Here is a 27,253-nt window from a genome sequence, read left to right on the forward strand (position 1 = left end):
AGATTTAATGAATAGATTTTGAGTTATGAGTTCTGGAAGTTGAAATAAGGTTTTGGATGAATAAACAAATAACTACATAGGATGAACAAGCAAGCAAGTGGACTAGACAATAAAGAGGCAGGCCATCACCCTAGCCGAGCATCTATCGCACACCCACACCCCTAAGCGATCAAATACCCCATCGCTTGGTGTCCCTACGCACCCCTTACGCCTAACTTGCAAGATTGCTGCTGAGCGCACTATCCACCTAACACTTAGTGTTTTTCGCCCATGGGGGGCTATCCCACAACCTTGTGTGTGCATTTGAAAGCTCGGTGTGTGTGACACAGTGCCCATCCTTAGTGTCAATATGTGTGTGGCTGTGTTAGCCAGCCTTTTGGTGTGTTTATGAGGCCATGAGCTTAGTGTTGACATAATTTTTTTATTTTTAGTAGTGGTAAGTCAATGTTAAGACCCATGTGTGATAGTATGGACATTTAATCACTAAGACACATTAATAAGGATTTTAAAAAGATTATAGGGTCACTTGATTTGAAAGGGGAAAAATGACTTATAAGACTAAGTTAGTTAAGTTATTTAAGTTCAAAGTAAGCAAGCATTGTTAACCCAAGGTTCTTTATTCATGTGGCAAGTGAAACAGAGATTGGGAAAGCCTATAAACCCTCGGGAGGCTAGCCTAAAATAGTGAGTGACAATGTTTTCTAAAGGAGTTAAAATATTTTCCATGACTATTTATGAATGAGTTGCTCCAAGTATTTTGATGCATAGTTAATGATTGAATGAATGTTTTATCTGGCATAAGTTTTAAACCATGAGTTATGAATTCCATGTTTTAAAACATGAATTTTATAAAAAGAAAGTTATATGCTAGATTTTATTATTAAATTGCTACACGATCGCATGTTCGTTCACCATTTCCTTCTACCATCATCTACACGATTGCATGATTCTTCCATCGTATACTCAAAGCAGTCACACAGATCAAACAAGAAGACATTAGGGTTAGAAAAAAGTGAAAAGAACTCAGAAGGCAGAGAACGAGAGAATCAGAGAGCAAAAGAAAGAGAAAGAAAAATTAATTCTGCATAATCACCCATCAAAAAGGTGTTTCTTTCATTTTTTTCATCAGACAAAGAGCAGTGGTTCAAATCACGTGTAAGGCATCAACTAGAAAATCGTGAGCACTTAATAGCCAAGTTTTCTACCAAACCAAAGTATTTTTGGGGTAAAAGAACTGGGCTCATGTTTGGATCAGCAAAGAAAGGCCTCACAAATATTTCATCATTTGGGCTGAATTCATCAAATATACGGAAGCTGGTAACGGCTGCAGTCACCATTCCGTCCAGGTTAGGTGGGTAATCTGGTGCGGGGTGTGACAGTAGCTGAAAGACTAAATAGAGCAGTCATGGAAAGGTTAGATGTCTCCTATCAGATATTATTCTGAGTGAAAAATACTGGGTCGAGGCTGCAAGCTACACTGTGTATACCTTAAATAGGTGTCCATATTCCTCCCTAAATTTTTTTACTCCTGAAGAAAAATGGACCACACATCCACCTAACTTAGAAAACCTAAGGATATTTGGATGTATTGGTTATATTCATCAAAATCAGGGGAAATTAAAATCTAAGGTAGTAATGTGTATGTTTGTAGGGTTTTCTGAGGGAGTAAAAGGATTTAAGATGTGGAATCCTATTGAAAAAATGTTTGTTATAAACAGAGATGTCACTTTCAGAGAGAAAGAAATGTTTGTACAAAAAGAAAAGACATCTTATGAAGTTTCTAATAGCACTAATACAGCTAGGATTGAGGTGGAGTCACCTAAAGTTTCTTCCACTAACCAAAACCCTCTTATAGAATTAGAAGAAGAAGAAGAGGATGCCTTAAATGAGAATATTGGGAATACTGAAGTTGTACCTGATTTAAGTCAGTATTCCTTGGCTAGGGATAGATAAAGAAGAGTGATAGTTTCTCCAGCTAGGTATACTGAAACTAACTATATGAACCTAGTTTTAAATGCCACAATATCTCCTAATGACCAAGAACCAGCCACTTTTGAAGAGGCAGTGAACTACCCTAATGCTAGGTCTTGGATTCAAGCTATGTGTGAAGAGATTGAGTCACTCACTGTCAATAATACCTGGATCCTAGCTCCTTTTCCTAAAGGGTATAAACCTATAGCCTCTAAATGGATATATAAACTAAAGGAGGGTTCTACCAAAGAAGAAAAGCCTCGGTATAAGGCAAGGTTAGTGGTTAAACGGTTTACTTAGAGAGAAGGAATAGACTATAATGAAATTTTTTCACCAGTAGTAAAACAAACCTCTATTGGGCTACTTTTATCTCTAGTTGCTCAGCAATCTAGAACTAGATTAATTAAATATTAAAATTGCCTTCCTACATGGAAACTTAGATGAGGTTATCTATATGGTTCAACATAAATGGTTTGAGGAAAAAGGAAAGGAAGACATGTACTGTCTCTTAAATAAGTCAATATATGGTCTAAAACAATCCCCAAGATGTTGGTACAAAAGGTTTAATAACTACATAGAGAGTATTAGATTTCAGAGAAGTTCCTATGATATTTGTTCTTATATTAATTCTTCTACCTATAAGGACAAAGTCCTTTATGTTGATGATATGTTACTAGTAGGAAAATCTAAGGAAGATTTCACTCATGTCAAAAATCTCTTAAAGAGAGAATTTGACATGAAGGACTTGGGTCAGTCTAGAAAGATCTTTGGGATTGAAATTCAAAGGGACAGAACTTCCTTAACCCTAACCATTAGTCAACTAAGCTACTGTGAAAAAGTAATCAACAGATTTAATATGACAAATGTAAAACCAGTCACCATATCTATTGCTACTCATTTTAAACTTTCCTCTGAAAACTCATCAAAAGAAACAAATATAGAACATTTGACTCAAATGCAATCAATTCCTTATAATCAAGTAGTAGGGAGTTTAATGTACTTAATGATATCTACTAGACCAGACCTATCATACAGCACTAGTCTAGTCAGTAGATACATGTCTAACCTTGGAAAAAGACATTGGGAAGCAATAAAATGGATTTTAAGATATCTAATTTGGTCTAAACAGTCAAAATTAACATATCAAAGTACTAATGAATCCAATTTAGAGCTATATGGATATGTTGATTCAGATTTTGCAGGTGACCAAGACAAAAGAAGATCTCTAACAGGTTATCTATTCTTATTTGGCCCTAATTTGTTGTGTTGGAAAGCAAATTTACAGTCAATCATAACATTGTCAACCACAGAAGTAGAGTACATGGCTTTATCAGAAGCAATAAAGGAAGCACTATGGTTAAAAGGATTGATGAAGGACTTTAGTATTAATCAAACAGTAGTAAAAATCTACTGTGATAACTAAAGTACCATTCACTTTCCAGAAACCCTCAGTATCATTCAAGGACCAAACACATAGATATCAAGTATCATTTTGTAAGAGACAAAATAGAGAAATGAGAAGTCGAGATGCTGAAAGTTCATACCACCGAAAACGTAGTCGACATGCTTAACAAACCTGTGAGTAAACTCAAGCTTGTTAACTGTCTTGGTCAGATCGGGTTTCTGCTTCCTAAAAAATTGTGAATACATGTTAAATCCAAAAGGAGAAGAGCTTTCATGTTGAGCTTAAGGTGGAGATTTGAAGATTATAAGCTCAAACATACAACATTCAAGAACTATTTCACATTTCTTTAACTTTTACAGTTAGTTATTTTAACTACTTGTATCAGAAATTAGTATAGATACTCATCATTTACAAATTTTGTATACAATAACATACAAAGCTTCAAGAAGAACTTGAAAAAACTGTAAAAAAAAGAATCTATGACTTAGCTCTTAATAAAACTCTCTCCTTCTCGTGGACATAGGCTTCAATAAGCCGAACCACGTATATCGTTGTGCATCTCCTTCTCTTTCTTCTCATCGTCTACATGATTGAATGGTCGTTTACCATTTCCTTCTTCCATCGTCTACACGATTGTATGTTCGTTCACCATTTCCTTCTACCATCATCTATACGATTGCATGATTCTTCCATTGTATACTCAAAGCAATCGCACAGATCAAACAATAAGACATTAGGATTAAAAGAAAGTGAAAAGAACTCAGAAGGCAGAGAACGAGAGAATCAGAGGCAAAAGAGAGAGAAAGAAAAATTAATTATGCATTAATCACCCATTAGAAAAAGTGTTTCTTTCATTTTTCCATCAGACAAAGAGCAGTGGTTCAAACCACGTGTAAGGCATCAGCTGGAAAATCGCTGGGCGTTTAATAGCCAAGTTTTCTACCAAACCAAAATATTTTTGGGGCAAAAGAACTGGGCTCACATTTGGATTAGCAAAGAAAGACCTCACAAATATTTCATCATCTAGGCTGAATTCATCAAATATACAGAAGCAGACCTAACACTATGACAACATTTCAAAAAATTCTATGGAATGTCTACAACAACTTTTTTTTAAAGCTATCATATAGAATATTTGTTGTAGTGGTTGAACATACAGATACCCTGTTCCCCAACAATACACAAACACATAGTATTATTACAATCCCACCTATCTCTCGAATCCTTATAGATATTGAAGTAATGTAACCAACCAGGACATTAGAAGGTACAACAAAACAAGGTTGTGCCATAGAAGTTTACTCAAAAAGTGAAGGCATAACTAGCCAAATGTAGAGTTGGCAAAATTTCCCTTGGGGTCGGGTCCCCGCAAGGACCCGCCCCAATCATGGTGGGGAATCCCAGGTTTAACCGGGGATGGGGTCAAACCGGAAAAAATTTTTGGGGCTCCGTCCGGGGATGGGTTGAGGACGGGGACGGTATCCTCGCCCCGACCCCGACTAATCCCCTATCCTGATTTGATATGTTTATATTTTTATAAATATATATTTATAATATACAAAATAATTTATTTATATATATGTTTGTAATGTATAGTGTTGGATTGGAACTCAATATTAAATATCCAAATTCTAACTCTAAACCTAAGAAGCCAAGCCCAAACTTAAAAAATTTAAATAAAATCAAAATTTAAACCAAATTTTAATACAAAAATGGGGAATCCTCACGTGGAATTAGTAGGAGATTCCCCGTCAGGGAAACGGGGTCCCCGTAGGGCCCCATTCCCCGTTTCCCCACGGGGATTCCCCACCCCCGTCCCTACCTTCAAATGGCGGGGATGAGGGAGAATTTCCCCATCGGGTCGGGGACAAGGGACGCCCCTGCCCCGCCCCGACCCTGTTGCTAACTCTAGCCAAATGTGACCATTGGTGGACTCCCAAGTCATCATCGCTAGATTTGCAGTGAACAATGAGTTGATTATTAGTACCTTTTAAAACATTTGTTATGTTGACTGTTACTGGTGGAGTTTGGAAGATCGATTCTTCAATGGTGAATAGGCTAGTGAAAAACTACAATGTCAACAAAGATAATACTAGTGTTGAAAATGAACCAATTTAGATGATAAAACTTGTGCTTTGTTTGTTTTACTTTTATACTTGCTAATAAGTGTAAATGTAATATAAGATATATACTAAAAGCTGATAAACTAGATGATGATTCAATGTTTTGTATTCTTGCCATAAACGAGCACAATTATGGGCATGTATGATAACTTGTTCTCATTCATTATTTATCTCCTTCAAAAAAAAAAAAAAAATATAGTACGATTGTTTAGAATAAGAAGATTCAAACTTCTAAGTTAATGGTCGTGAGTTCTATTCTTTTGTTGAAATCTTTCTTCAAAATCTATTCCTTGTTTTTGTTTTGTTTATTCTATTAATTAAATAAAATATCTAAAAATTATGCAATATTTAGTTTTAGATATTTACTATAAATTTTGAAATATTCATTTCTGTTTTGATAAAAAAGAAGTGGCAATGTCAACAAGAAAAGAGAAACTTAGGCTATTGTTGATGACGAAAAGAGGTTGTTCATTTCGTGGACATCCTAAATTTCTATAGAATTGAATGTCTAGATTAACATATTTATTTTGTGGTATTGTAAGATGCCTTGGCATCTCGAGATTCTTAGGTATCCTAGGATGTTCTTATAGAGGGCATCTCGAGAGTTTTCATATTTCCGAGTTGAGGACATCCCAAAATTAATTTTTTGCCCTTTCTTTTTTCTATACATGTGTGTGTGGTATGCGTGTACATATCACTCTCTAGTTTCATTATATAATTAAAATAAAGATTGTCAATCATATATATCATTTTTTTTGTTATATTGTATTTCTTATAATTTTGTATGCAAGATAGTCAAAATTATTTTAAAATTAATATTTATTTTGTTAAAAAAATCTTAAATTATGATATATTATTTTGTTCAGAAAAATAACTTATAAAATAATATAAATTGTGTTAATTTAAAAAGAAATTAAAATAGATAAAACAAATATGTTATATAAGTTCAAATTATATTAAATTAATAATAAATTAATTAATAGTTGTAAGGACATTCTTAGAACACTATTTCTCGATTAAAAATCTTACAAAACAAACATAGTTATTAAAATATTTCCAGATATTTGCAAAAATATTTCTACAAAACAAACATGGTAATCTAGGAGATGTCAGACATCTATAATTTTGTATATCTATAATTCTGGGTATCTAAAGATTTCAGTTATCTATATTCCAAAAAACAAACGGACCCTAAGTTTCTATATTTTGTTATCCACTTTCTATTAATGTTTCACAAATCAAGCGAGGTATGTTCAAAACTTTCAAAAAAAATAATCTTCCAAGATGTTTTTTTTTTAAATTTGGTTGGAATCTAAGGACTTATTTCATTCGCAATCTGGATTCTATTTTTTGTTTTCAGATTCAATGAGTTCAGACAATATGTGTTTGGTAGACAATTCGAATTCTGTTCTTGAAAACGGCTTTTGGATTCTGTGATCCAAATAGTGTAAATTCTAAATACAAAATTTTTATGTTTTCATTATATCCAGAATTTGAATTTTAAAATTTAAAATGCAAAATAAAACGAAATAAAAATAAAAACATTTAAAAATATAATATGTCATGTTATAAACTCAATTCAAATGTTTTAAATTAAAAAATATATTTATATAATGTATTATAAATTAGGTTAAGTTCTAAATTTAGTATGTATGGTTTGGATACAGTTCAAAGTTATTCTATACAGTTTAAATCCTATAATTTAGCTCCTATGGTTTGATATAATTAACTTCATATATATATATAGTCTCTATCTTTGTTGAATATTTTTAAACAATCCCTACTATAAAAACTATTCATGAAGCTGTTATCAAATGATAAGGGGTTATTTCTAATTATAAACCATAAGACCTGAATTTTAACTTCTTCCAAACTATATGGATAAAAAATTCAATTTATCCTATAAATTATATAATATTACGGAATAGTAATTATAAAACTATTTTCATAAAAAAATTAATAATTGTTTATTGTCAACTTATATTTAGTGGGTAACTAAATTAATTTGTAATTGTTTAAATTAGAATCTAATTGTATTCTACTACCAAAAACATATCTGAAACATAAAATACAACTTTGTTTTCATTTAATTCCGTGTTTTCAAATTTCTGTTTTAGGTTCTCTATCAAACATGTCCTAACTATTTCTTTATCAAAGATGATAATCATAATTGAAGAATAGGAAGGAAACAAACTTGAATTTCAAAAATAGAAAACTAAAAAATGAAATAACTATCCTAAAGAATTATGCTTACTTGGATGGTATGAGCTTAATTTTCTTTTCCTTATTTAATAATCGGTCGTATATATATGGTAAGATAATAATTATTTAAATATTTTGACTTGAAAAATGTTATACAAGGGAATCGTAGTACGAACATACCATATATATGTTGTTTTAATTATTTTTTTTTATTTTTTTTTAAAAAAAATCTTTTTAAGGTTGTTTTAAACTAATTTTTATGATTAAAAAAATGTCAAACTATTTATAGAAATAGGAAAAAAAAATATTGATAGACACTGATAGAGACCATAAGTAAGGGTTAATGTGTCAGCTGTCGCTTTGAGGATGTATTATAAGCATGTAGCCTTAGTATAAAAGGAAGATGTAGTTGAAGAAGCTCGGTTTGGGTATTTTTAACGTGTTAAGGAAGGAGAGTTGCTGTCGAATCGATACTTGAGCTATGAAGAAGTTAATCCAAGATTGCTAGGAAGAAGATTTCCATAGAATTGAGCTAAAGAGTGAAGAATTTCTTTAAGTGTTCAAGAATCTAAGGCCATGCAGATGAGTTATAAGATTTGGTTAATTCTGGAGCTTGTAAGGAAGAATCAGAGCTTGAAATTTTAAGGTAGGCTAGTTAAGACATTTAGGAATAAGTTCTTCGAAGGAAATTTCATGAGATTATGTCTGGAATTTAAGTTATTCAAGCTGAAAATAAAATCTGGAAATTTTGATTAGATGAACAAGCAGGCAGCTAAATCCCATGCATAAGCAAACAACTGACCAGTTGAGGCTAAGTGTGGATGAGCATCCACCACATAGGCGAGATGACACATTCTAACGCTTAGAAGCCTCTTGTATGCTAGTTGCCACCCACCTAGCTAGTTGTAATGTAGAAATTTGGTTAAGTGCGGGAATGCATTAAGTACAATATATTGAGGATGCATCGAGTAGAAAGGGAATGAAAGCAGTGTTGAACTAGATTTGAGGCTTAGCATGTATTAATTTTAATAATAAGTTAAGCTTGAGACGGAGCTAAGTCATTAATCAAAGACTCTTATTATTCTTAAAAGGTAGATGCGTATAAGGGAGGCTTACAACCCTCTGAGGGAGTAACTCAACAGTGAGTGACTAACTACAAAATATTTACTTAGCATTTTACTTATGGGTTTCCAACACATAATTACTTTTATTAGGATTTTTCAATGCATGAGCTAAGCAATAGAACTCGATTAAGAATGCATGATGATGTTTTAAAGATAGATTTTTCATATAATTTCCATGCATTCCAACTATATTTTATGCCATGTTCTAGTATTAAAATGAGTTATTCACTGATTCTCTTAAGTATGTTGAGTATGTTGCTTTATGGTGTTAATATGTATGTTTATACGTAAAACCTACTCCTGAGCATTGATATCAATGGTATGGTAAGGTACCTAGCTATATGACGATCCTTGCCACTGAAGGTTTGATAAGGTAAGCGGGATCCTGTTCAGTTCTACGTGCACGTAAAATCTATATTATTGGCATTGATGAGATCGAGGAAAAAAGCTCTCTCTCAACCAAGGTCACTAGGAATCGAGCAAAATGGCTCATTATCAAGCGAGGGAGTAGAGGAATTTTACAGGAATATTGATGAGTTTTAACCAAGGATTTCATATACTATGGTTTTATGTATTAAATGTTTATTTTTAAACATGTTTATGTCGTGAATTATGAGAGTGTAACTTATTTTAAAAGAAATCACTCACTAGGCATTTAAAGCTCACCCCTTTTAATATTTTCCTTCCCAGGTAGTGGTTGAGTCCCGAGGCCTAGCAGTTCTGCCAGTCAGTTTCCCAGAAACCTCAGAGATTCTGAAGCTTAGGTGGCTCATCACGTCTTGGTTTTACTTAGGTCCTATGTTCAAACTATGGGTAGTCAGGGTAGAGTTTGTGTGGTTGATGTACATTTATCGGACCCTTAACCATCATATTTATCAATTTTCTGTTTATATTGATTTTTTTATGTGTTATACTATACGAGAATTTGTATGTCTACATTATATTTGATTATGAGATAATGGTCTACTATAAGATATAAACTGTTTTCAGGTACCCAGGGCATAGGTTCATGGAGGTATGTTGACAGTAATTTTCATAAGAGGATTGGCAATTACTGTCATCACACTCTTCTCGGATTAAGAGGGTAATTCAGGACGGGATGTGACAATGGGGATACCTTATGTCAAAGTAACTGGTAGAGTTGGTAATATTTCTTTTTAGTTTTTATAGATAAAATTGTAGAGATATTGCAATATTGTGTAGAGCGAAAAATAGAAATAGATAGGGTAAATGGAGAGACCATAAACATAAAAGAAAAATATGAATATCGTCAACACACATGAAAAGAGAAAAAAGATATGTAAATAAGGAAGATGTTAGTGGTTTATCATTGGGTCAACAATCAAATCTCTCTTTGTATGAAATAAATCGAGTAATAAGGAATATAGTTTGAGAGTAGCATAGCGGAAGCATAGTGATAGTAGAGGTTACGAGATCTTATGAAAAAGATTGTTGAGAAACCTTAACGGGAATAGGTTCGAGCAAATTTCAAGGACGAAATTTTCTTAAGTGGGAAGTAATTATGAAACCCGGATCCCAATTTTCCTACTTAAGCAAGTAATTAAAGAAATAAACCAAGTATAAGTTAAATCTTATGTTGAAGGGAAGAAAAATTCTATGTACTGGAGTAAACATTTGAATAGCTTTGAGTTGGAGCTTAACAGGTAGAAATTTGGCTAAGTATGGAAGCCTAGGATAACCATGCGGTGAGGCTTGTGAGGCATGGGTGGATGGTGAAAATTGGCTATGCGTTGGTCTTGACATTTGAGGGTGTTATGTTGACTAAAGTGGTAGATGCATGAGGGTACCATGCGATGGTTAGGGCATTTGAGGTCAGTGTGGCACAAAGGAGGGTGATGCGATGATCAAGTCATGCGATCAAGTAATATGTAACCATGTGGTTGAAAGGATGCGATGACAAGGGGAACTTGGAGAGCAAGGCTGAGTTAGCAATTCATCTGCATATGTGGCTAAATCGTGAGGAGTTTGAGATTAAGCTAGGAGGAGGTCGATGAATATTAAGGCATGCAAAGAGGACTTGTGCATGGGGAGGGCAATGCAACTTCATGCAAGTAAGAAGTGGCATGGAAGTAGGTGGTGGCAAAGCAAGGTGAAGACACTCCAAAAGTTCCTAAGTAGAGGGTGTCATTCGTTGGAGCCTTAAGAGATGATGAGAATCGGTTGCGAAAAACCTATAAATACAACCTCAAGGCTTCATAGGTGACATGACCTTAATCATGAGTGTTTTGAGAACTCTTGCCTATGAGGATGATCCTTTGATTAGTATGGGTAAGAGTGGCCATATTGCAAACTCTACAAGCATACCTTTTTGGAGATTTGTCTGATTGGGGAGCTGGGAACTCAGTTACACAAGACGGAATTTACTCCTTCCCCGAAGCAGGGGTAAGTAGATAGATTACTCCCTTAAGGGCTAATTCCGGGTCTTGAACATAGTGGCCACATCCTCTCTTTGGAAGAGAGGACCCAGTCATAGTAGGACTATGACTTATTGTTCATTAGAGAAATCAGTGGTACTTAAGAAGTTAGATTAACTACAGGGGAAAAATGGTAAATTGGTCCAACTATACTTACGAGCGATCTGTGAAGGGTTATTACACTGTTGATTGGTTGATATGGACATAGAAATATATCTGTAGTGAGAAAAGTGTAGCTGTTGGTCTTTATGGAGTGTCTGACAGTTAACAGATGATGGATCTCGTGATTAAAGAGTTTAGTCAGCTATTCACATACCGTTGGAACTTCAAACTACAGGTCCATAAGGTCCCCTTGGTAGTTCAATGAGTTCAAGTTGAGAATCAGTTCTTGGGGTTAGTTTGAAGTGTTCAAATTAACAAGAGGAATTTCATTTATATGTGATATAATTGGTATGATGTATGAGATACATTACTTGGAGGAATTAATGTAAATATGATTTACATCAAGTACCATAAAATAGAAAAAGAACTATGGTTTATATGTTTCATGAGATGAAATATTAAAACTATAGGTTATAAATATGATATGGTAAGTTGGTTATCATATTTATTTATAATAAGTTAATTATGTGATAATTAATTCTTTTTCTCTAATAATCAATTGAGTGGGAGGTTATTAGTGGTTTTATGGTAACCGTGAGATAAAAGAAATTTTTTTTCCTAAATTTGGAAGTTACTTCATTCGGAAAAAACTCACGAGATAAGTTATCAAGTGAAAGAGTTTCACTAAGCGATAGTCGTTGAGAGACTAAACGATCATTTAAAAGTTGATAATACGATCATTGAGCTTTTGATCGTTGCTACACGATCGAGTAATAAAAGTCTATGCGATAGGCTTCATTTACTAAACGGTCGAGCATATCGTCTATACGATAGATAGTGTCATATCTCCCACTTGCTTGATTGTCTACTTCATCGTATACCTCCAGTTTCTTCCTCAAGCCAAGATCACACAAAGCCCACAATTCCTAGATTCTCACACCGAGAATACCAAGTAACCATTGTAGTGGTGTTCTCACTTAGTTCGTGGATCGAGTTAGACTCGGTTGGTTTTGTGGAGGCTGTGTTCATTGTGTTCGTGTTGTTCCGGTCATTGCGTTCAAGGGTTGTGTTGGACTCATTGTAGATTGATCGAGGGATTCGTGAAGAATGATTCTTCAAAGGTATGCATCCTCTTTCCTTTGTTTCATCGTATAACATGTTGTAATTTCTTGTTGTGCGTGACCTGTTAGTTTCCTTTCTTGTACTATAATTGTTTATGTTCAATCGAATTGGAATTTGGAACGATCCCTTCCACTGCTCATGAAAATCCTCGTGTTTGATTTCCTTCAGGACTCCCCTTAAAATGATGGTATAAAGAAGTTAAATAGGATAGAAAGTCGACGTAGCACCGCAACGCTCTTTAGAAATTGTGAATTTTAGAGCACTACTTTTCCATGACAGACAAATAATGATGGATAGCAGTAGCTTTTAATGATGCACTAAAGATGATAGCTGACAATAAATCTGCATAAAAAAAATCTCTTCGAAAAATGTGTCGTGCTACCCGTGCTCCACACTTTTTAGGCCTCTTTTGACTTATTCTTTGCTCTAGATCAAAGTTTGACATTTTAAAGGGTATTTAGTCTTTTTACTCAATATTTGGCTCATTCTACTCCAAGTGCTCGTTTCCTACAAAATAAATAAATAAAGCAATGAAGAAATCTTTTATGCAATAAAACCAACAAAATTCTAAGCTTAAGAATGCACATTTGAGGTGCATTCCAGTTGTTGTGATTGTTGATTTAGTTTGTCTGATGGTTTGTGGTTATGTTTATTACTCTAGCCTAGTTGGTTTTCTTCCGTTGTCATGCTTAGTGATTGGTTAATTTTTCCTTAAAAAATAGTCGAGAATTTTGCAGAATATCTTTTCCATATCTGTCTATGCGATTTGTAGATTTTTGTATCTGAATTCCTTATTTTCCTACACAAAATATTTATTCATTTCTAAAAGATATTCTCAAAGCTAGCCTTATTTATATTGTACTCTTATTCAATTTTAGAGTTAGCCACCTTATTAGAAAAGTGTGTATTGAGAGTTTTGAGCGTAGGGGTTGTCTAAGTCTTAGCCTCCATGTATTGTTATTGAAATTCTTTGAATTTGCCGTTGAGATTTTTTGTTCGGCAGCTATTGTAGAACTTGGGAGGAGTTTTATTTGTATTGTATTTAAAGGGAGCCTAATTACGTTAAAGGTGAAGGAATCTCACACTTGGGGGTGCTTAAGTATGTCATGTTGATGGATCTCATACAAGGTTTGAAGAAGCATTATTGTGGAAGTGAGAGAAGCTCAAACTTAGGAGGAGCCTAAGTTAAAACTGAAGAGGAAGCTATATATGAGTCACTGAAGAATGAGTCTATTAGATAAGCACTTTACTTTATAATTACTAAACTCTTTATATAATGAAGTTTCTTTCCACCGGGCACATTTCTCCACCCAGACGTAGGTGATTTTGCACCAAACTGGGTTACCAATCTATGTGTCTCCATATTCATGTCCAATTCTATATTTTCCACTTGTTATACATATTGTTTGTGACATCATGCTTGACATTGAATTGTGCTAGATCCACTCTATTTTTCAATTAGTTTCACGAGTTTTCAAAAGCGTACTAGTTTTGAAAGTAAAAACTTGAGGAGGCCATTTCTAACAATTTCCCAATAATTAGCCACAAAATAAATAAATTGCATAAATTAAAAGAGTGGAGAGAAATGACTCCGATTATTTTTATAGTGGTTCCGAATCCCTACTCCACTCACCTAGGCTCATTTATGTATTACACTGCACAGATTCTCTTTAGGTGAGAACCAAACTGATTTACCACTCTTTTTACGGGTTAAAGAGTCAAACCACAACAAATATTTTTTCATGTTTAAGATTAAATCACTACATTCAAATCCTTTTTTTTTTAAATTTAGGATTAAACTACCACATATGCTCAAATATTCTTTTGAATTCATGATTAAACCACTATGCTCAAACCCAAAGTGCATCCACATGGTATCCTTTGAAATGATATATTCTAACCAATTAGAATATTCACTAAACCAAGCTGGATTAAACCGTCTTGACTTTGTACCAAATTTCTTAAATGGAAAAGTATGATTTCTAGGCTGACTAGGATCTTTCAGTAAATATTCTCTATGAAAGTGATCTCGAATATTATAATTTAAATCATAAATATTGGTTCTAAAACCAGGATCTATAGGTATTTCTTTTAGATTGAATTATGTATAAGACCGATTAGAATCCAAAGCATTTTTCTTTGAAGATGATGTCTTTATTGTCTCTATTGTTGTTTTTCTTTTATAATATCTCTTCATATTGATTCTTATTAACTCTACAAAAGTATTAATAATAAGAATATTACATTCTATTATATAGTTGTAAAAGCATAAAAATTTAGAGTTCAAAAGATTTTAGAACTTACTTACCGAGTTCGTATATCTAAACAAGTGACAACAAATAATCCTCTAGCTTCAAACCTGAAATTAATTTTAAAAACCTATACGAGTAATGTGAATGTAAAAATAACATGGAAACAAATGAAAATATATAAAGCATAATGTGAATATAAAAATTATCTATAAAAAATTAACGGCACAATAAAAATATCTCTCCATAGTGAATTGGAGCTAATTCTATAAAAGTATTAAAAAGTATTACATAGATTTAAAAGTATAAGAACTAAAAAATCTAAGAAGAATTTCAAACTTACATATCAATGTTATGATACGTATAGCTTGACAAATAGAAAAGAAATTATCTTGTACAACTACGAGCCCTATGCCAGTTGAGCTACGTTCATGTTTAAACTAAAAACAAATATATATAATGTGAATATAAAAATTAATTAGGAAAAGAAAAGTAAAGATTGCATATTTAAGAGAATGGTGTTGTGAATTGAGATTAAAAACTTCTAAATTTTGAAGGGAAAAATCTTCCAGCTGCACTGACTTTTTAATTTTTTATAACTAGAGAGACTGATTTACAATTGCAACCTAAAAGGCTAAAATCTATTTTATATTTTAATTTCATATTTAGAATAAAAGAAATTCGTTTTTATGTCCATCAAAGACGGATTCCATTTTAAATCGAGTTTTCTTTCGAAAGATAAATCAGACTTTTTGATGCAGGTGGGACTATTTTAAATCGAACTTGAAAAAATTATCCAGAAGGACTCGGACTTGGGTAATAAAAATGCATTAATTAATTAATATTATTAATTATTACTTCCAAATTTATATTAAAAATACACAAACCGATAATTTGAGGGGCACCCGAGCCCTTAAGTGAGCTCTAACCTTATCCACACCTTAATACAAAATCCATAATAAAAGCTTTTCCAGCAAATTACAAATAAACATATGTAGAAATCAGTTTTGTTTTCCTTACTTCCTTTGTTAATAATATATTATGTTTATTTCCTTTTAAAAGTTATTTACTAACAAATTATTTATTCTTAAAGTATTGTATTGAATTTTCTAAAAAGTCTGTGTTCGCATGAGATTTCAAGAGAAATTTATTTCGTGGAATTTGAACTTTATATTTGTATTAATTTTGTGGAAAGTGAGTACAATGTTTAATACATAATGTTTTGATGCTTTCAAAATAAGCTATAGTCTTTAAGCTGGTTGATCTTCTTGAATGATAGACCTTTGAGCTTGTTAATCTTCTTGGATGATCAGCCTTTGGACTTGTTGATCTTCTTTGGGCTTGATGATCTTCTTAGATGATCGACCTTTGGGCTTGTTGATCTTCTTTAATGATTGACCTTTGGGCTTGATGATCTTCTTTGATGATCGGCCTTTGGGTTTAATGATCTTCTTGGACGACCTTTGGGCTTGTTGATCTTCTTGGACGATCGACCTTTGGGCTTGTTGATCTTCTTGGAGGATCAACCTTTGGACTTGTTGTTTGGATGATCGCTTTTGGACTTGATGATCTTCTTGGAGAATCAACCTTTGGACTTGATGATCTGCCTTTGGGCTTGTTGATCTTCTTGGAGGATTAGTGTTCGCACGAGACTTCCAGAGAAACTTGTTTTGTGGAGTTGAGGTGTTGATGTTGATGTTGATTTGATGCGATGTGGTTCAATCTCTAGTACTTGATCCTCTGATTCTCTCCTAGTTGAATGCGTACGCTTGATTTGAGGAAGCGAAACACGTGATAATCTTAGAGTTGAAGTCTTGGAAGAATGCTTGTATCTCCAAAGGACTTCGATCTTCAGAATTCTTGTATCTTAAAAGGAATTTGGTTTTCAGAACTTTGATATGTCTTCTGATCTTCAGAGCTTTAGTGTTTTCTGATCTTTAGAGATTTGATATATCTTGTGATATTCAAAGTTTTAGTGTCTTCGGATTTTCAAAGTTTGTTTTTTAGATCCTTGGAGCTTCAGATATTCAAAGAGATTTTGCCTTCCATTCCTTCTCTAAATAAAGAGGTAGTGCCTCTATTTATAGAGGTTTGTTATGGGCCTTACATAAGTTTGGGCCCAAATTGGGCTTGGTTGGTCCATGGGTCTGGCCATTGGGCCCAATTAATTGGATTTAGGTCGGATTTGACATTTCGGTCAAATTCAACCTATTGTTGGGCTTAGTTGAATTTTAACCCAAATAATAATATCAAATTAGGCAAAATTAATTTATTTGATTCAACGGTCACGATGAAACCACGTGGCATCATTCGACTTTGTCTTCAACTTCAATTTGAGACACATATCACCTCCTAGTTGGTCTCAAAGTTGATGATTTGGAATTTCGTCATTAATTTAATGAATGATGTGAAAGTTTGTGATTGGTCCAAAATTTCTCCTTCACCTAAAATTTGGAATTAGAAAATGTTTTCAATTTTTTCCCAAAAACATACTATTATTACTTTCAAAACAAGAAATGACGAATAGAAAAATGAAATGATGTAATTGTTGTTTTTCTTTTCTCTTATTTCATTTTTTAACCTTACTTGTTTTTTAGTACAAAGGAATTGTCACAAGGCAAGTAAATTGTGTCATTCACAATCAAGGTTCGAAAATATCGATGTTGATGGAAATATCGATATCATGGAAATTTCTAGAAACTTTATGGAAGTTATTGGAAGTTGTTGGAAATTATCATAATTAGTTAATGAAACTTTGATTGTGACTTAATTAGATTATATTTGACAATTTTTAATCACCATTTTTATAAAGTAAGATAACATTTAGATGTATAGTGTAATATATGTGTAGATGCTTATGCGATAGTAGAAATTTAAAAAAGAAATGGAAAAATAATTACAAAATAATATCAAATACTCATAATTAATCGCAAAATTGAAGTACATTAAATGTTTGCATACAAAAAATTGTAAATTATTTATTATAAAATGTACATGGCTACTACAAAAAAGATGACCTTGGAGCATCTAATCCATAATGTTGATAATTCTGGTACAAACTACAATATTACTCCCAGATCATCCTATACTGGAAAAACAAAACTTACATCAATTCAATTTTGAGGTGAAATAATGTGAAACCTTAATGTAAAAGTGTTTGAGTGAAGTTAAAAATAAATATATGTTATTTTTCTCAAATTTGGTTTCTTGGAAATGAAATCTTTGGATGGTAAAAAAAAAAAAGAAAAACAAAGAAAACTTACATCAATTCAATTTTGAGGTAAAAAAATGTGAAAAACAAAAAAAGTTATGAATGAGTTAAAAATAAATATATGATATTTTGCTCAATTTTGATTTTTTGAAAATGAAAGCTTTGGATGGTATAAAAATAAAATTCAAATCAATTCAATTTTTAGTATTTAAGGTGAAATTATACCATTCGTGTAATAAAGACAAGTCCATAAATCTTAAGAAACTTCCATTAAGCTATTTTTATTGTAAAAAAAAAAAAAACCAAAATTTAATCGAAATTTCGAGATTTCAAGAGATGGGAGAAAATAAATTTCAAGCCTGTCAAAATTTTGAAATCTCAAGATTTCGACCGAAATTTTAAATTATGTTCACAATGTACCTAACTTAAAATTAATATTTTTGTAAAGAAAAAAATATTGAAAATTATTATCTTTTCTGTAAAAATACAATATAGGTTACCAACATACAATATAAGGGATCTTACAATTGCATATGTTTTATACGGAAAGATAGTAATTAAAAAATAGGTCAACAAAGAAAATCTAATATGCTCATATTTATCCTTTTTAATTCTTTTTAATGGTAAATATTGAGGTTAAATTACTTTTACATTTATCCTTTTTTCTACTACTCAATCAGATCAGGACCGTTTCTTCTATCTCAACAAAATCCATATACATGACATATATAAATTTTAAATTGATGAAGAGGGGATATTATATCATATATTATATATATCTTCAATTTAAGTGTATATATATTCTCATCCCATTATAAATAATTAGTTCTTTTTTTAACGGTTGGAAGACAAAGTTATACCAATATGCACAATGATATTAACTTCTCAAACAAAAGCAAAAACAACCCATTTCAAAAACCACTTCTTTCAAATAGCCAAATATATAGTTGTTTTTTTGGACAATAGTTTGGAAATTTCTTCAAGGGTGTGGTTAAACCCCTCCTTTTTCATAGCACTAACTATATAACTATTAAAGCATAGTTCAGCCTATACGCACGTATATAGATGATCTGTTATGAAATAAAAATGTATGTGATTTGAATCTTCTTATTTCTTATTGTACTAAAAATAGGAGTAATGTTGTATCAATCTCCACACATCCTTTAATCACACAAAACAAAAACAAATATATAATTTTTTTTTTTTAAAAAAAGAAAATTTTCGTACTTGACATTTTTTGATTGAACACTTTTGATGGACTACATAAATATGTGTGTAACTTAGATGCACCCATATCTTTTTGAAAAAGAAAATACTAAATTACATAAAAGCAATAGCCAAGAGAGATGACATATACATGAGATTTCCTTCCATAAATACTCAAATCAAATTATAAAACTCTCTTCACATATTCATGTCCCCTTTGGCATCAAAATTTTTCTCCCCTCCCCAAATGAAGAAGAAGAAAATTCTAAGCACCATCCTCGTCCTCTTCTTCTTCTCATCATTCTCCTTCTTCATGTTCATCATACATCCAGATAGGTTTTACCTACACGACGTCGTTTTTGAGGTTCGAGTCATCAATGGCTTCAGAAACAACTCGTCTTTGCCTTTAGTAATATGGTGCTCTTCAAAAGAGAGTGATTTGGGTGGGAGGGCATTGCAAGAGCACGATGATTTCAGCTGGAAAGTGACAACAAAACTTTGGAAGAGCAACCAATTCTCTTGTACCATGAAATGGGATGCCAAAAGGAGATCATTTGATGCGTTTAAGGTTCCTAGGGACTTTTACCGATGTGGGAATTTCAAGAAGTGTTCTTGGTTGGTTACTGAAGATGGCTTCTATTTTAGCCCTGATGAAGTTAATTGGAAGAAAGATTTTCAGTGGTGATTAAACACACAATTTTTGTCAAGTAATTTTGTTTTTCTTTTCCTTTTTAGTTCAATAATATGTGAAGTAGAAGATTTGAAGAACTCCAGATATTTAAATCCATGATATATATTTTATGTCAATTGAGTTTTTTGGGAACTCTTTGTTATGTATTTCTTGTTGACTGAGTTTTTTTTTGTTTAAATATATATATATATGTGAGTGTTCAAACTAGCCTATGCATAACTCAACTAATCTGACACAGGACAATCCGCTTGACCTCTACAACATTTAAGTGTCAAAAAAATTTGTAGGATACTAAATTCTTGGTAGGTGATCACCATAGATTAAACCCATGACTTCTTAATTCTTTATCAAGATCATTCCCCATATTTACCTTTAGGTCAACCCTAATTGTTATATTTTTTAAAATGTTGAGATTTAATAGTTTTTCTCTTAAATGACTTAGTTCATTCACCCGATATTTACCATTAGGTCAATTCTATCAATCGCATTAATTAACATCTATAGAATAGAATAATAAAAATTTTGAAAACTTAAATTATCAATTGATCCAAAAACTTAAATTTGTGATTGAAGGTAAATATAATCTTATAACTATTCCGAAACTTATAATAATGACCATTAAATTAGAAAAAGAGCACCAAAACAAAATGGACAAACATTTATCTAATATTTTTTCTTTCTTTTATTGTACTTTCGTATATACAAAAATTGTTTCAGACATGAGTTTATCCTCTTTAATTTTGTTTATTGTTTATTGAGTTTGTGAACTATAATTTTTTTATTGTTTATTGAGTTTATCGAGTTTAATTAGTTTTGTTACATTGTTTACAGATCACTCTCTCCCACCACATAAAGAAAGAAATGTGACATTGATGAAAAGGCAAGAGCACTTAGATTTCCTATTGTAATGAACATATTATTGTAATTATAGTAATGTTTTTATTCTTTCTTAGTTTTTATTTCATCACATACATTATTCGAGTTGAATTAAGCATACCTTAATATTTACATTTATGTTCAATGCATTGTTTAACATTTATTTTCTCATCTTGGTAGTGAAATTTTATGTAGTGGGTGGTATATTGCAATTTTTTTTAAAGGAATTTGGCATTGAATTTAGAAATAAATGATTTTATTTATTGTTTGTTTTTTCACAACTAATAGGATATGAAAATTATAACATTAAACTTTGAGGAAACGAGTAGACATTACACTAAAATATGTACCTTTGGAAAGAAAATAAATTGGTTTAAATTTAGGACTGTTTTTAAATATAGAAAAATGAATTAAAATATTTACAAAGTATAGTAAAATTTTATAACTATTAATGACAGATACTGATAGATTATAATAGACTTCTGTCAGTGTCTATCAGTGATATTGATAGACACAACATATATCATTGATAGTTCTAAAATTTTACTATATCTTATAAATATTTTCAATAGTTTTACCATTTGAAATAATTTTCCTTAAATTAATGTAAAATGTAACTATATGAAAATATTTAATTAAAGAAATAATAATATACAATGTGTGAAAATTAAAAAGAAAAGAAAAAAAAAAAAAAAAGAGAGGCTGAGAGACATGTGTGCATCATATATAGAAGGCCACCTCACACACTTTATATGTGTTGGATTGGATACCTTTTTCTCCCATTATAAACTGTTGGGAGAAATTTACCATATTGGAAAGAAACAACACAAATTAAATAGGATGTTAAAATTTGGTTAAATTACAATAATATTTTCTAAATTTATATGCTTCTGTCAATTTGTCTGATCTTTTATATAAATATTTGAACTTTTAATTTTATATACGATAAATCTTTGACATATAATATTAACTGATTTATTATATATAAAATTAAATTTTTTGATCAATGAATTCAACACTTTCAATTTTATATCTAGTGAACTGTAATTTTTTTTAAAAATCGAATAGGTCAAAAATTTATTAGACACTAAATTGAGCTTATTGAGCTTATTGAAACAAAAATGAAACATGAAGGATGTATACAATATTTTAGAGGAAAAAAAAATCAAAATTCAATTTAAAGAGTCAATTTTAAGTTTAGTTACGTGAGTAAGAAACATTAATTTTTTTTTTTTTTTTTTTTTTTTTTTTTTTTTTTTTTTTTTTAAGATTGAATACTTGATCTTCTACCCACGTTGATACACTAAAAATGTGAATTAAAGATGAGTAGACACAACCATATTTGTACACGAAGGTGTTAAGAGGATAATATATTCCTACACAAAATTAGGTATGAGATACATGCAACGTGACAATAGCTTAAATAGAGGACTATATTTATGGCATATAAAAACGTTTTCCACGTAGAACAAGGTATATGTGCCATAGAAGGTTGTTTTCACTTTTTAATCAATATAAAGTTCAACAGTAATTGACATATATTTTCTCTCTAGAATTGAGACGTTTAAATCCTCCCACCCCATTTGTATTAAAAACAAATCGTGGAGAGGAAGTGTAAAAAACTTAGTAACTAGGGTGGTTTCAAGACTTTGATACAAACTTTTCTTTTTAATAAATGTTAAAACCATAGGAAGGAAATTGAAATGAAACAAGTATAAAATTCCAAAAAATAGAAAACTAAAAAAAAATTATTATCAAACGAGTTTTTAGTTTTCTCTAAAAATTGATGTATCAATTTAGTATTAGTTTGAGCAAAAAACCAACCTTAATAACTCAATAACTCACATACCATGCTATGTAGTACAACAGAGATCATTGGTTATGAGATTAAGGATGTATTTTGATTGCTTTTTTCAAGAATTTAGTTTTGAAAAAAAAAAAAAAAAAGAGTTCTTAGTTTTCTCTAACAGTGCATGACATTTGTAGAAATATGTTATATGGAGCACACAAAACAAACATAAGTATGAAAATCCTTTTGAGAAAATATAACCAAACATATGAGTTTTTAATTCAAAAGTATTTTTATAGAAAATGATTAAAAGAAAATGAAAAACATTTTTTTTTCTTTATTTGAGATTCTAAGCATTTCTTAGAGAGATGACCTACTAATTGACAAAATGAGAAAGATTAAACAGTTTCACATGACAAATGTTTGATGATATCATTCATCACGACCATTGACCTATAAATAATTGTTAAAAAATCTGTGAAAACCCGACAATTTGGTGACTGTTTTGAACAGAGTGGATAATGTCCATTAACAACAAAGATACTGTTGGATCACATTCAAAGGATATATATATCACCCATGCCTGCCTCTTGGTGTTGCCTCCAATACACAAAATTGGAGAACAGAAAGAAAAATCAGCATAAAAAGTTGGAGAGCTCTCTCTTATGATCTCAAATGTTATTTAATGATAGAGACTAATCACAAATACCAATTTGTGACCAAAGCATAAGTCTTTTTTCATCTATAGTAATTTTTCTTTGTATTACGAGATATCTCGGTATGTATTTTTTCATCACTACTCAACACAAAAGTTTAAACGGATTGAACCTTCATTATCATTGTGAATATATCAAGAATATAAAATGATATAAATTTAAGAAAGTTTGCAGGCATTTAAATTTATTATGCTCAAATAAATTTAATCATTTATTTACGGGGCAATTGCAACTTTAATAAAAAAATTTGAAAATTGAGTGTGTCCCTAGGTTTTGCTTTTTTGCAAACATGGCAAAAAACTTTTGCCTGAAAATTTGATTACTGTCTGATTTATATGTGATTGTCATTTGATTTTTATATGATTGCAATGTCATTATCACACCTACAATTACAAAAAAGTTGAAGTCATGATTTTGATTTCTTAAAATGTATTTGACATTTCATGCAAATTTACTTTATTTATTATCATTTGTTAATGAAGATAAGCAAGAAAAAATCATAAACTTTTCTCTTTTCCATCTTATCCTTTACTAATATGGTTGAGAATTGAGATTTCTCTTTCATCTCCATTCCTCTCTTTTCATCACATTCTTATGGTTTCCCATTCACAAAACACAAAATTGTATGGTTGGGTGGCTTCAGCCACAATTAATGGTTAGGTGCTTTCAGCTTGTATGGTCTCTTTCTCACAAACCATAACATTATTTTGTAAAAGAAAAAGTCATGTTGAATGAGGAGTGTAGTTTCCATAAAATGTGGTGACATTTCTTTGGTAGAGGTTTGGGAAAATCATTTCAATAAGGGTAAAAATATGATTCTTTTTTAAATGAAATGGGACATATTGGAAGACACTTGCAAGAATTATTTTCTCTAAAACAGTACTCTTGCATATGACCAATATTTAATGAGTGCGCAACACCAACAACACAATATAAATAATATGTTCGAGAATATTTATAAAATATTACATGTACACGTACACGTTAACTCTTATGTTTAAACTTTTTAAGTTAGTAGTGATTTAAAATGATATTAAGACAACATATGAGAATTTTTATGTTCATGTTGGTCATTTTTAGAAACTATAAATTGTTTAGGCATACGAGACTTCGACATTACATTCACCTAACAAATTCTTTAAATAATTAGCATAAGAACATCAAATAATGCTAAAGTGAAGCTTGTCACATTCCAAATCGATATTTGATTACCATTTTATTTACTTGGCTATGCTCAGACCGATATTTGATGTTCTTATTCCATATGGGTTATTGGTCTAAGCATAGCTAAGTAAATAAAATACTGATAACCTATTTAGAATTGTGCTCCTCTTGAGTCTTGAGGATGAGCTCAATCAACCCTACAATTCATCCTTAAAGATTCATCCTTAAGTTTCAAATGCAGTTATTTGGTGTCACTATACACAAGATATAATTGGAATTGACTGCCATTTTCAACCTCTCTTTGTATTTTAGCTTACCAAAACTTCCCTGTTTGAAGAGTAATGTATATAGAATTTTTAAAAGTTTCTTAGAATTGAGGGGAGGGTGAGCAATATATTTGATATCTTTTTTTTTTTTCTCTTTCTTTTTCTTTTTGCTTAGTTCTTTTCCTTTCTCCCATTAATCATTTGGAAAACAAAAGCCATTTTTATTAGTATACATATAAGCTATTTTTACTCCAAAATTTAGTGTATAATTGAAAAATAACATTTTTATTGGTATATGAAGCATGTATGATAAAGTAAAAGTAATTCGTACAACATAATGCATACGAAAGTATATAACAAAATTTTAAAAACATTGACTAGATGAAGGATAAATTGATAATTCACATGACTCTTTTTCTTTTTTCTTTTCTCTTTTTTCCCATTTTTTTTTTTACTTTGAGGTACGAGAATTGATACGGATCATGACCATTGAGTCGCCATTAATAAACTTTTGTTGTTTTTAAAAAATTTATAGCTTTTAGGTGTGAAATTTACGTCTTGATGATTATAAAAATGCATTAAAGATGAATGTTGAAAAGATGGAGATAACTTTTAATGAGGATGCATTGAAGTTGATGGTTAAAAGAGAAGATGATTTATTTAATGCTTTATTTTGACTTTTAGCTTCTTCACATTAAGTAGATTAGAATCTCTACATGACTACATAAAATCTTCCATCCTTTCATTTGTAATCACAATTTTTATGAATGAAATTTGAGATCTCATATTTGAGACTTTTTGCTTAGAAACTTGCAATGCTTGTGATAAAATACATCCGAGTCATTCAATCTAATCTTGATCAAAGTTTGATTGTAGAATGACTCAATTTAGAACAAGATTTCCAAATATTGCTTCTAGATCTTCAGTCTAAGAGGTAATCTAATTCTAGTCTTTTCTCTTCGTTGATCTAAATTCGTACAAGAAGATGTTACTTTTTGTTATTGCTGATCTTGGTTGTCCTTATTTTCTTTCATACGCCTTATTGTATATCTGACTTCTAGAATTTTGTGTGGTCTTAGGCCCTCGAATTGTCCTTTTTTTTTTTTTTTTTTTGGTTGTAGATTTTTTTTTAATTCTTTTTGTTTTTGGTGGCTGCAGTTTGTTCTTGTCATTTCTATCTACTTGTCTTATGTGATCAAATATATATTTCATGTTTCTCATTCTGAAGGGTTTTCTTGTGAGCCACATTTATGTTTTTGGTGAAGAAAGCCTGTGGCATTGTTCAATACTTGTTTATTCTTCTACGCAATTGTTGGTGTGATTGCATTATGATAAATTGTTGAGGGTGGTCAAATTAGAGAGACTTTTTCATTAAAGGGTTTTAGTTGAAAGATTGTTCAACCAAATGATGAAAAGGTTGATGAAGCTTCATGCATAGTGACATTGAATTTAGAGGGAGCCTAAATCTAACAGTTCTATTGGAGAAGAAGCAACAAGTTTAGGGAGAGACTAAATAGTTCATTAGAAGAAAGCCATTGGTGTATAAAAATAGAATATTGGTGTATCAAAATAGCTTGTTTAGTGGATAAGTATTCTTTGTAATCACTATACTAGTGAAACTTTTTTCATTTAGGTACAAGTGCATCCCAGACGTAGGTATCATCTCTAATCTCTTTCTTATGTTAATCTTGTTGTAAGACATGGTTATGAATTTGTGTGTCACACCTCCTCCCGAGTTTTATCTTCCAAACCCAAAAAGAGATGCGAAGACAGTCGATACCACCCTTTTGATATTAACTGTCCAACTTTTACCAACTCATAAGATAACAAATACATATGATTTTAGTTAACTTTTAGTAGCAGTTACAAGTGTTCATTCTAAATACATTTCCATTCCTAGTTAATCCTAATAGCTTTCAAAAGTAACCCGATTCGAGTTTCACTCTGTGAGAGAGTGACAGTTCCAGACATTGAGTGACTTTTCCCAGAATGTTCCATTTCCACTACCTGGGGGAAGGAATAAATATTGGAAAATGTGAGCTAAAAAGTCAAGTGAGTGGTGTACTTTTATAAGAGAATACGTTTGTTTCAGAAATTCATTTTTGGAAACCAATTTCACAACCAAGCAATCATAACACATAAGAATGTAACCTTCCAGCCTGATCACGAGCTATCTTTGACATGATCATATGTTTTCCGAGGTTCCCGTGAACCTCCCAATATGCATGTTGAGGAAACAATCCCAGTACTCTTATAGCCCGTCGAATATGCACATATCAACAATATCCCATTAGACGTGCTTGAGATATGCTAACAATTTCCCATGGTACAATCCCAATTTGTAATGCAATTCATGTTATGAAAAACCACAATAATCAAATCAACAAATAAAATCCAGAAAATACATTTCTTGATCATGCCAATTTCAAACCTCACACATATATAAAATAACGTATATAATTCAAACATACAAAAATAAAAAAAAAAAACTCACTCACAGTCCTCTTGTTAATTCTCTTTACAATCCTCCTAGGGTAGCCTTTGGTCTTGTTTCCCTGAATTTTACTTATTTCCAAAGAGATCCTAAATTAGCTTCAAATT

The 27,253-nt window shown here is 31.4% G+C and overlaps 1 protein-coding gene across 2 annotated transcripts; it reads left to right on the forward strand.

Annotated features, from left to right (window-relative positions):
• The first annotated feature begins 19,283 nt into the window (after positions 1–19,283).
• Positions 19,284–20,888, forward strand: LOC120068323 (S-protein homolog 24-like). 2 transcript variants are annotated; one of them, XM_039020049.2, is made up of 2 exons: positions 19,284–19,831; positions 20,673–20,888. In XM_039020049.2, coding segments are annotated over exons 1-2 (474 nt in total). In that variant the 5' UTR covers positions 19,284–19,358; the 3' UTR covers positions 20,674–20,888. The 2 variants fall into 2 exon arrangements, with proteins under 2 accessions (XP_038875977.1, XP_038875976.1); XM_039020048.2 differs by having other exon boundaries at positions 19,285–19,857.
• The last annotated feature ends 6,365 nt before the right edge of the window (positions 20,889–27,253 follow it).

This window comes from Benincasa hispida, chromosome 12 (assembly GCF_027475165.1).
Source record: "Benincasa hispida cultivar pf3 chromosome 12, pf3_genome.v1.1, whole genome shotgun sequence".
Classification (NCBI taxonomy): Eukaryota; Viridiplantae; Streptophyta; class Magnoliopsida; order Cucurbitales; family Cucurbitaceae; genus Benincasa; species Benincasa hispida.